Below are 12,347 nucleotides of genomic sequence, written 5' to 3' on the forward strand. Positions count from 1 at the left end.
TTCTTTTAGCGATGACAAAAGGGCATATTCTCTTACACCAATGTGTTCAGCAAATATAAATATTGCCGAGGATATCTCTGATAAAAAGCTGAACTGCACCCAGTGTGACTCAACATCTCCATGGAGGTTAGCGATTGCAATGGGCTCTGGGAAAAGGTCCAAGCTCTTCTGTCCTCCTGGGAAATACCAGGCAATCTCTACTAGCCCATCAGCGATTTCCCGAGGGATGTTCCCACATACTAAACTGCACCTGGTGTGATTCAATGCCTCCATGAAGATTTGCAACTGCTACTGGTTCTGGGAAGAGATCGGAACTCTTCTGCCCTCCTGGGAAATACCAGGCAATCTCTACTAGCCCATCAGCGATTTCCCGAGGTATGTTCCCACATTCCATGTCTCGGTGCAGAAAGAAATCATGGTGCTGCTGGGAAGGACTGAGAAACTCATTCAGGAGTTTGGACTTGGAGAGACTCAAACTTCCCATTCGCACAAAGGAGATAGTTGGCATGGACGTGAGCACCAGACTCTCCTCTCTAAAGCTCCTACTGTCAACCAGGGAATGGGGCCTCCATTTTTTCACAATGTCTCTCATGGCCCAAAGCATCAGGGTACAATGGGAAGTCTCTAAAGGAGGCAGAAGTAAAGGCAAGGCAAACTGGCACATGGACATTTTGGAAAGGATCTCCTGCTGGAGGAAACTGTCTGAACAGAGCAGAACAGCACAAAGGACATCAAGAGGGTTCACAGAAACTCCTTCATCCATCCTGACAGTACAGAAAATACGCTTATCAATCCTGTTTATCTCCTTCTCTTCCCTTGTTTTTTGACAATCAGATGTCCCCTTCTCCAGGCTTGTGCTCCTGGCTGTCACGTTCAGAGCCAAGACCTTCCTCAGAAAATGCCACGGCAAGCCTCCCGTGGCACTAGGGATGCACTCCTTTAAACTCCCTGAACTAATTTCTAGGACTCCTTCCAGGGAGAATTTCTTGCTTTTTTTCTTCTGCAACTTTAGTTTCCTGAGAATATCCTTAAGTGCTTTTCTTCTCCCTGTAAAAGGAGATTATAGAGGTATTATTATTTTTATATCACTACAGCCTAGCACTCTGCTGCTGTAGCCTCACTTGACATTTTACTTACTTGTTACCCTACCTTCCACAGTGTAACTCTTGGCAGCCATGCCTCTCTCCTATGCACGTACACCTTTCTATGCTACATACATGGCACAGTTACCTTTTGTGCACTACTATTACAAAGTGTCAAGGCAAGGGTGCACTGTCATTATGGCCACTAGGAATTTTCCAGGTGACCCAATGGCCTGCCCGCTCACCTGCTAGGCCAACCAGGAGGCAGGAAGGGTGGCACAATGGTTCTGAGTTGGCAGAAGTGAGCAAGTATACCTCATCTGATGACAGAACTGAACGAACTCTATTCTATAACCATCCATTAAATATGGAAAAATAGCAAGAGGCACAAAGAACTCAAGTTGTTGAGCTTGGCCAGAAATTCCACATTTGGCATTCAGAATAACTGATGTATATTGAAAACATTTGCAAATATCGATGCTTGGTTTTGTATAACTTATTTTGTTCCCACAAGGAGGAAGGGAAGAGCTGCCATCAGCTAGGCTGACAAGCTTTTGAAGGAAAAAAAAAGATAATGACAGGGAAGCAAATTAGGCTTCTCATGGCGTAAGCTTTAAACTCTAAGGTGTATCATACTAAGATGTATGCTAAGCTGCTTTACACACTGCTGCTTTTGGATAGTATACTACTGGTTAGGCTAACATAAACTGGTTATCAATCAAACGTAAAACAATACTTTTTTCAAACTAGTTGAACTGAAACATCACACTATAGGGGAAGAAAGCACCTGTTATGGTTGCATACATGTCACAAGGTCTGATCCTAGTGAATATCTGGACTCAGAGGAAATTCAGCACACAAGGGACCCAAGAGATAACTCGGGGTTGCACAATTTGAGAAGGGCTAATGTTCCCTCTAAACTGTGGAGTCCTGTGAGCAAAAATTCTGCTTTGTGAGCTACTGGCATTAAAGTGGTGAGCAAGCGATTTGGCTACTGCATAGATTAGCTTGCTCTGGAGCCATCCTTCCTGAGCTGAGACAAAAATGTGTGAGCCAGAGGCTAAAAAACTGTGAGCTAGCTCACACTAACTCAGCTTAGAGGGAACAGTGGCTTGGACACACTTGTGGCCACTGTCGCCTCCCGGATCTGCCCTGCAACTGGCCGGGTTCAAAGTAAACAGCGGCACTTTCCTCAGTTCTCCAGATATACAGGAGACGGTGATGGGCATAGGCTATAACCCCCAATGTGTGGGATCTGGGACCACTGGGGATGCAAAATACCTTGAGCCAGCCCTGCCCGGATAAGGCAACATCTAGGGATGCTACTCAGTGCGCCAAGTAAGATGGGCAGGAGACAATATTTTTTTCTTTTTTGGAGGGGGTGGTTCTTGGTGGGGTGAGGGTTGGAGGGGATAGGAGACAGTATTAATCAAAATTTTAGGAGGACAACAAACAAGAAAATACCTTTGGCAGGGTGTTTCTCCTCTTGCTCCAGTTCTTGCTGAACTTCAGCTTTTTGCTCCGGACTTGAACAACCTGGAAACATCAACTCACAATTAACTGCCAAGCAGGAAATTCACATTGATTTAGTGGCTTCTGGAAATGTACTCTTACAGGTTTTTAAAACAGATTTTGTTTAAAATCTTGACTGTATGCATACTGCAGCTAACCCTTTAATGGGCATACCCAAAAGATCCTTAGGTAATGAGGTGGGCAGCTATTATGGACAGGTCCTTCTTAGTGGTGGCATTTTGCACTTCCTGCAAAGGCTCCTGAGACCCTGGTGCCAAATTTCTCTAGTTTTTACTTAAGAAAATACCTTTTGGCTCACCCAGGCCTTTAGATAAGTTCCCCTCACTAGCCTTTAACTATTTAAGATACAGTATTGATGAACTAGTTGTACAGTTGATTTTATTCTCTGCTGGTTTTATGTGGGATTCTACTGATGTCTTTAGATTATCATACCTATGCTTTAAAATGGTTTTATGGTGTTACTTTTATTACTATACATTGTCTGAGGATCAACAGCTGAGTGATTACATAAAATTTAGATAGAATAATAAAATAAACGTAACAAAATGCATTTAAAGTACAATGTAAAAGATGTCACTAACCAACACTAACAAGCAAACTAGATTGCAGCAGGCATTCACCTCTATTGCCCATTCACATGTACAGGACTATTTTAAAACACAAAATGGGTTGTATGATGAGGGAAGACAGCTAAAGCCCAATTTCAAAAGCAGCAGATTCCTGCACATGACTGAAAGCTCTAACAAGATTAGAGCACTTTGTATTTCAGGTCTTTGCATCATTGAGACCAGTTAACAAGAGGTGTAGCATCAAATTATGACTCTGACATACGAGGGGTCTATTTATGCTACAAACTTATATTCATCCAGGTTACCTGGTAAATATAAATTCATTTTCATTGACATGCTTTATGGTCCACCTTCCACTGGGACTCAAAACAAATTACACAGAGTGAGTCAATACAATCAACAGGTTGGGACATCCAACAAAACAGCTGGCAGCCATGCCTCTCTCCTATGCACTTATTCTATGCTACATACACGGCATAGTTACCTTTTGTCCACTACTATTACGAAGTGTCAAGGCAAGGGTGGACTGTCATCATGGCCACTAAGGAGCTTTCCTGGTGGCCCAGTGCCCTGCCTTGCCCACCTGCTGGGCCGACTGGGAGCCAGGAAGGGTGGCACAATGGTCCTGGGTTGGCAGAAGTGAGCAAGTATGCCTCAGCGAACTCTAGTCTATAACCATCCATTAAATGCGGTAAAATAGCAAGAGGCACACAGAACTCAAGTTGTTGATCTTTGCCAGAAATTCCAGATTTGGCATTCAGAATAGCTGATAAACATTAAAAACATTTGCAAGTATCGATACTTGGTTCTGTATGAGTTATTTTGCTCCTATGAGCTAATTTTGCAATCTAGAAATATTATTAGGGAAATGGAAGGAGAAAGGGAAGCGTCACGATTACCTAGGCTGACAAGCTTTTTAAAAAAGAAAAAAAAGATAATGAAAGGGGGGAAGCAAATTAGGCTTCTCAAGGTGTAAGCTTCAAACTCCTAAGATGTACCACAGATTGTATACTAAGCTGCTTTACACAATACTTCTTTTGTATAGTATACTGCTGGTTAGGCTAACATTAACTGGTTATCAATCAAACATGAAACAATTCTTTTTTCAAACTAGTTGAACTGAAATCTCACACTATTGGGGGGGGGGAAGCACCTGTTGTACTGCATACATGGTGCAAAGCAGGTCTGATCCGAGTGAACATGTGAACGCAGAGGCAATTCACCACACAAGGGACCAAAGAGATCACTCAGGGTTGCACAATATGAGAAGGGCTGGGACACAGGAGGGGGTAACTACCATCACTTGTGGTCACTGTCACCTCCCAGATCTGCCCTGCTGCTGGCCAGGTCCAAGGTAAACTCCAGCAGCATTTCCTTCAACTCTCCAGATATACAGGAGGCAGTGATGGACATTGGCTATACCCTCCACTGTGTAGCACCTGGGACCCACTTGGGATGCAGAATACCTTGAGCCAGCCCTGCCTGGATAAGGCACCATCTAGGGATGCTACTCAGTGCTCTGAGTAAGATGGATAGGAGAAAATATTAACTAAAACTTTAGGAGCACTACACAAGCCCAATCTCATCGTATCTCAGAAGCTAAGCAGGGCTGGCCCTGGCAAGTGCTTGGGAGGGAGACCTCCAAGGAATACCAGGGTGGGGATGCAGAGGCAAGCAATAGCAAGCCACCTCTCTGAAATATACAAGCCCCACTAGGGGTCGCCAAAAATCAACCATGACTTCCAGGCATGCACGCATACACACACACACAAAAAAAATGCTCACCACAAAAAACAACAGACAAGAAAATACCTTTGGCGGGGTGTTTTTCCTCTTGCTCCGGTTCTTGCTGAACTTCGGCTTTTGGTTCCAGACTTGAACCACCTGGAAATATCAACTTACAATTCACTACTGAGCAGGAAAATCACACTGAGTTAGTTGCTTCTGGAAACATACTCTTACATTTTTTTTTTAAAAACCCAGACTTTGATTAAAATCTTTTTTTAAAAAACATTTTATTAGGATATAATAAACAAAGTCAAACATAAATAAAACCTTATATAGTTATACATCCTACCCCCCCCCTTACTCAGCTTCCCACAGTGCTCCAACCTCCTGTTCGTTTCTTAGATGTTCTTCGTCCCTCCCTTTTTTACTCATATCTATAGGTAACTTATCCCTCCATTTTTTATTCTTATATCTTTATCTATTTTTAATATCCTTTAACCTTCAATAATTATCAAAGCAAAATAAATTGTCCCTTACATCCCAGTACTTTTCCAAATAGTCTTTAAAATCTTTCCAGTCTGCAAAGAAGTCTTCTGCTTCCTGGTTTTGATTAAAATCTTGACTGTATGTATACTGCAGCTAACCCTTTGATGCCGGAGTGTCGGACTCATTTGTTATGAGGGCCAGATCTGACATAAATGAGGCCTTGTTGGGCTGGGCCATGTGTGTCATAAAATGTAATGCCAGGTAGTGGAGATATAAACTTTATAAAGGACACAAACACAAAGGTTATTTTTTTTTAACTTAAAATATAAACACACTTAAAACATTAGCACTCTTGCAATAATTTGTTTATTTAACAGTGTCTGATAACTGACACCTCTTGCTCTGAATTATTACATCAAAATGTATGTGCTGTTGCAATTTTGAGTATGCTGTTTAGGTGTGTATCTGTAAGCTGCAAACCTACGATAACGCAGCAGCAGAACTTGAAGAACAAGCAGAAGACAGCCAGTTCCACTGTGGACCTGATAGAAGCCCTCTGGGGCCTGATCCAGCCCCCGGGCTGCATGTTTGACACCACTGCTTTAATGTATATACCCAAGAGATCCTTAGGTAACGAGGTGGGCAGCCATTATGGACAGGTCCTTCTTAGTGGTGGCATTTTGTACTTCCTGCAGAGGCTCCTTGGTGCCAAATTTCTCTAGCTTCTATCTAGGAAAAGACCTTTTTGCTCACCCAGGCCTTTAGATAGGTTCCCCACGCTAGCCTTTAACTATTTTAGATACAATATTGGTGAACTAGTTGTATAGTTCACTATTCTCTCCCAGTTTCATGTGGGATTTTATTGATGTCTTTAGATGGTCATGCCTGTGTTTTAAAATGCTTTTATGGTGCTACTTTTATTACTGTACATTGTCTGAGGATCAACTGCTGAGTGATTACATAAAAGATATATAAACTAATAAAATAAATGTAACAACATAAATTTAAAGTACAATTTAAAAGATGTTGCTAACCAACACTAACAAGCAAACCAGATTTGGTGCAGGCATTCACCTGTATTGCCCATTCATGTGTACAGGACTGTTTTTAAACACAAAACAGGTTTTGTAATAAGGGAAGCCAGCTAAAGCCCCCTCCCCCGGTCAATATTTCAAAAGCAGCAGATTCCTGCACATGACTGAAAGCTCTAACAAGATTAGAGCAGTTTGTATTTCTGGTATTCTTATCATTTAGACCAGTTAAGAAGAGCTGTAGCATCAAATTATGACACTGACAGACAAGGGGTCTATTTATGCTACAAACTTATATTTAGTCAGGTTAACTGCTAAATATAAATTCATTTTTCTTGACATTACTTAGAGTCCACCATTATCACTGGGATTCAAAGCAGATAACATAAGAGTGGGACATCCAACAAAACAGTGTGATAGTATTTGGGCTATAGAAATCTGGAACCAACCAGAAATCTGAAAGCAGAACGTGAAGCAAAGCATAAGTATTGACATGATGTGTAAAGTGATGCAAAAATTACATAGTAGGATCCTCCTTACAGCAATAGGTAGTACAAGCTATACATGGTAGCCTAGAGCACAGTCCCCAAACTTTTGCCCTAGTAGCTTTCTGAGCCATTCTGTACAAGTACAACCCTAACACTTGTGTAGAAAAGCCTTCTTGAATACTTCCATTTCACATCTCTCCTTGCGGAAAAATGTTCTGGAGGGCAAATCAGAGTCCCTGCATTGCACCAGGGACCCAGGCTCTAGCTATGGTCCCCTGGGCCAGATATGGTTCCCTTGCCCATTCCCGTTGGGCAAGAGGCAAAGACAAAGGCTTGCTCTACATTCTACTTTATTACAAAATCTTTCACTTTAACAAAAAAATAAAGAAACTTAGCTCAGAGCATTCAAAAATAGTGTACACATATCACCATCTAATAAAGAGATCTCTTGGTTGTCTCGTCTGAGGCAGAACAAGGTGGGCAAAAAAGGCAGCCCCTAGCCTCAAATGTCATCCCTTTTTATACCCTTTTATCGCGACGTGTTTCCAAAGTGGGTGTCAAAGAAGGAGACAATGGGACCCCAGGAAGACCCTGCCCATCAAAAGTATCATACCCTGTGTGTTCCCAACCTTGGGTTATCCGGCAGGTCAGATAAGTACTGTCCTTAATCTATGGATGTTTATAAAACAAGAAGGCACCATATGTTTTGGGGAATGCAAACAATGTAGAGGTCACAGCTTTCCCGGTTAGAGACGCAGGCCGAGCTGCAGTGAGTTCTGGGATTGAACCAAAGTCTAATGCTGCTAGTACAGAGACTCCAGCCTCCTTAAGAGTTATATGGAAGAAAGCAGAAACTCTCATGTCTCCATTCAAACCAAAATTCTGCCACATAATCCTCTGTCACAAGGAGAACAAAAGCAATGTGCAGCCAATAATAATAATAATGGGAAAACTCTATAGCTACCGAACACCAAGGGCCAAACTTGATGTGATGAAATTTTTTATTCATATATCCATCCACATATAAAGAGGGAGGGGATTTTTTTAATTGAAAGCAATGTGCACAGGAGGGGAACTAACCCCCTGTTTCCTCTCTCAGTAACTGCCTGCAGCTGTTCAAAGTATTCTCCCCACCTGTCTTCACTTCTATCATTGGAGTCTGGCCAGAGCTAAAAGCTTCAGGTAATAGAGTGTAACAAAGTAATACAGAAGAGGGAACAGGCTCAGCATCAGCTTATTCTCATGCTGCTTAAGCTAACAAAAAAAAAAGGACCTATTCCTCTTATTCTGGTTTACAGGCAAATGGGCACACCACACACAGGAATACAAATATTTAGCTCTAAACAGCAGCCCATTACACATTGTCAGCCAAATACTAGGAAACAAAAATTAAAATCCAACAGAACAGGAAAGTCAACTCAGCAGAGCACCAGCAGGGTCACCGTCACGAAAATCCTTTCCTAAATTAAAAAAAGCCTTTCTCTGAAACTGACGTGCATGGGGAACTCCCGCAGGAGAGCACTCCAGACCGGCATCACCAAAATTAGTGCCTTGCTCTGCGAAGCAGCAGATTAAACCTGAGTAAATGGAAGAGACCAAGGCATCCCACTTCCCAAGAAATCCAGGGAAATGTCATTCCGCTTTCCAGACCTAGGGATCTGCAGCGGCTAACTCTCAGTGAGTCATTAAACTACAATCCCCAGAGTTCCTTGAAGGAAGATATGGCAATTTAAAATATGGCTTACACGTTTAGGTATCGATATATTGATCCACCTGGGTAAGGCCTTAGTGGGGGCAGGAAGAAGAGGATACTGATGCAGGTTTTACACTTGCCTTCTATCATGGGATGCTACATGGCACTTGTAAGGATTGCCCAGGAAGACTCCCATCAAGGTATTGCCCAAGCCCTGGTCTCCTTCGCTTCAGCAGGGGGACTACATCAAATTCCTTTATGGTATATAACGGAGCCAAGGAAGCTTTCCATATCAAAAGTTCGTAACAGAAATATTTCAATTAAAGAAAGCTCAAGTTTTTAATATGTATATGTGACAGACTTAAAACTGACGGCTACCCATCTAACATCCTACCCACTTGCTAAGTTACTATGCCATAAATTATTCAAAAATATCCTAACTGCTGGGGAGAAGATGTATGAAAAGAAGCTTGAAGCACACTGCAGGTTCTGTGAGAGACAGGAAAAGGTCAGTTTGCCTGAGGGGGAAAAAACCTTGAGAGCTTAACAGTGCAATCCTATGCAGAGTTACGCCAGTTTAGGTCCACTGAAATCAATGAGCTTGGTCTGGAGTAGTTCTGCATAGGACTACATAGTAAGGATCCTTTGTGCTGATAATGCGCAGAGATGAAGCTTTCCATGATATGGAGGTAAATAACACCTCATTAAGCCTCTACTGAAAGGCCAGGAGATTTTTCTCCAGGCCTCTTGGTCACCCTAGGTCAGTGGTGGCGAACCTATGGCACGGGTGCCAGAGGTGGCACTCAGAGCCCTCTCTGTGGGCACGTGTGCCATCGCCCCAGCCAGACCCAGACCATCATTAAAGTGTCGAATTCTCTGCCAAATAATTTTAAGTAAATGAAAGCATTTGGGATTGCTTTCCTTACTTTGTTTGGATCATCTTAAGTTAATGTATGAGTTGTTTTTTCTAAAGTAAACCCTCAGTATTCAGGTTAAATTGCCGTGTTGGCACTTTGCGATAAATAAGTGGGTTTTGGGTCGCAGTTTGGGCACTCGGTCTCTAAAAGGTTTGCCATCACTGCCGTAGGTGATGCTGACTGTTCACATGCAAGTTTTTGGTCTGAATATGGGGATAAGTGTTTCAGCTGAGTCTCAGGTTCACTGGGGCAGAATTCTGACTGCACTCGTAAGTGGCAAAAACCTGGTGTGGACTGTAGTCCTGAGCTACAATGTGAGGATAGTAACTGCTGTTGTGAGAAGGAATATGGCAGTCGTGTTAACAGTCCTTGGGGTTTAAAAAGAACATTAAGCAAGACTTACGGTGCACTGAATGTTGCAGGACTTGATTTGAACCGGGACATGTAAGTTCTAAATGTTCCAGGAACTGGCAGCAGGCCGTTTCCCCCTTTTTCTGTATCAGAAGAAGCAATTTTCGACTTTTCTTGGAATCCTCCTCGATTTTGTTGCAGGCCTCATATTCTTCCTCTGTGATGACAGATTCAGAGACTAACTCATCTAAAACAAGATCCATGTCCTTCTCAAGGATTTCAATCAATTGTTTTCTTCCCTTCCGTATCATCTCATTAGCAGGCATCATCAATGGGTCCACTGAGCTGTGGGGGGGAAAAGATATATTGGAGTCCACTTGCAAAAGAAAGGTGGGAAAGAAATGTTCAAACAAGTTAATAGATTTAAGCATCAGATAAATGGATAATTCAGATCTTCTTTGGACATGAAAAAACTTCTTCATACTAATAGATTTAAGCTTCAGATAAACGGATAATTCAGATCTTCTTTGGACATGAAAAAAACTTCTTCATACTAAATCAGACCAACAAACCACTCAGTCTGGTGTATTCCATTGGTGCAAGGTTTTGTTGTGGGCGGGACTTCCCTTCCAAGGAACCCTCCCTTCCCTCTTCAACCCCAGAGCCGCCAAGGGTCTTGGCTTACTTCCAACTCTCTGGTTCAGGTACAGTTATCAGGCACAGGCCATCAACTGGCAGCAGATGGGGGAGGCAAGAAATTCCAGGGGGGGGGGGGGGGGGAAAACACCCCCGGGGGGGGGGGGGGATGGCATTTCTGTCACGATGACATCACTTCCAGGACAACCCAGAAGTGATGTCACCAGAGGGTGCCTCTCGAGCTTTTGCCACAAACCCTGAGTAGTGGTAGGCAACCACAGCTTGGGGGGGGGAGATCTCCCACTCCCAGCAAGAAGCTGGCAACCCTAGGTTCAAGGCCGACCACCCTCCCTGCCCCCTGGGCAGCTCTCTCTTCAGTCAGGGCATGCCCTGCAGTACAGCCAAGTACAAGGCATGAGGGACTCAGGCAGAGTGAATGGAAAAGACAAGCTTATTAACCAAATATAGTAACAATTAACAAAGAACAGGAACGAAAACAGAGAAGAATTAGCCCAGGGTGCATCACACACACATGGGAAACAACTGGAATTAGCCCAGGGTGCATCACACACACAGAGAAAACAACTGGAATACAAAGTTCCCAAGCGCAACGGCCTTACTTGATTCCGAAATACCTGATCTCCTTCAGGTCAGGCTCACGCCCCCACCTGACTTGAGGGATCAGCTTCTTCCCAAAGCAGCCTCACTGCCACCCAGCTTGAGGGAGTGAATGCTCACCCCCCCCACCCCGACTTGGCCTTATAGGCTCTCTGTCAAAGGCCCGCCCCCTCATCAGCGATTGGTTCCCGTTTCTCCCTCCAATTTCACCAGGGCCAAGCCTGGAGGGAGCCCGGGAAAGACAGGCCTGCAGGGAAATTGACAGCAAAGCCCAAATCCTGTGCATGAGGGAAAGGCTGTCTTGAGGCCTATAGGCAGCTCCACTCTTCCGCCTCAGGCCTAGGGTCACTACTTTTGACTGAGTCAGGCCAATAAACCATCTAGTGTATTCCACTGATTTTCACCCAAAGTAACGCAAGAAAGAAATACAGGCATATTAGATGGGCTCTGTTAACGAAGAACAGGAACGAAAACAGAGAAGAATTAGCCCAGGGTGCATCACACACACACGGGGTACAACTCCCACACAAAGAAAACAACTGGAATACAAAGTTCCTAAGCGCAACGGCCTTACTTGATTCTGAAATACCTGCTCTCCTTCAGGTCAGGGTCACGCCCCCACCTGACTTGAGGGACCAGCTTCTTCCCAAAGCAGCCTCTCTGCCACCCAGCTTGAGGGAGTGAATGCTCTAAATGGCAACCAGAAATGCTCCAAAATCTGAAGCATAGATCTTTTTTCAGTCCTGTAGTCCAAGACCCTAATTGCAGGTGCCAGGGATTCAGCCGGGGACTTTCAAGAGCCGAAGCCAAGCTCATGCTGTAACTAAGGATGCCATTCCCTAGGTTGGAGTGGAGGATACCCAGCCCCAAACTTACACTGCCCACTGCCACTCCAAGTGGTGGTGGTGGTGGGGAATAGAAAAAGAAACAAAACCCAGTTGGTGGCACAGGTATGATGACTTCACTTCTGTGTTTTACCACAGAGTTCTTGGCAATTCCTAGAGCTACCCGCTGTCACTTCCAGGTTTTCCCCAGAAGTGACATACTTATGTCCATGATGCCCTTCCACCAAGTTCTTACTCCCAACCTTCCCACCAATTGATCCTGCCTCATTCTAGCAACTTGCAGTCCTTACAGAACATAAATTTTGAGATGTTGCCAAATTACAGAATTATGAAGTACAAGAAGGGGGACCTGCAAAATTCGCGGGGGGGG

At 43.7% G+C, this 12,347-nt stretch overlaps 1 protein-coding gene across 1 annotated transcript in view; it reads right to left on the reverse strand.

Moving 5' to 3' along the window:
• The window catches only part of LOC107119996 (interferon-induced very large GTPase 1-like), a 65,742-nt gene that overhangs the window by 51,459 nt on the left and 1,936 nt on the right, over positions 1-12,347 (reverse strand). Inside the window, exons 2-6 of the mRNA XM_015422631.1 lie at positions 9,931-10,223; positions 4,997-5,068; positions 2,547-2,618; positions 388-1,047; positions 39-239 (exon numbers count right to left, since the gene is read on the reverse strand). Of these exons, the coding sequence (XP_015278117.1) occupies positions 39-239; positions 388-1,047; positions 2,547-2,618; positions 4,997-5,068; positions 9,931-10,207 (1,282 nt within the window). The 5' untranslated portion in view covers positions 10,208-10,223. The remainder of the gene's footprint in view (positions 1-38; positions 240-387; positions 1,048-2,546; positions 2,619-4,996; positions 5,069-9,930; positions 10,224-12,347) is intronic.

The sequence above is a fragment of the Gekko japonicus genome, unplaced genomic scaffold (genome assembly GCF_001447785.1).
Source record: "Gekko japonicus isolate JY-2015 unplaced genomic scaffold, Gekko_japonicus_V1.1 scaffold1980, whole genome shotgun sequence".
NCBI classification, from domain to species: domain Eukaryota; kingdom Metazoa; phylum Chordata; class Lepidosauria; order Squamata; family Gekkonidae; genus Gekko; species Gekko japonicus.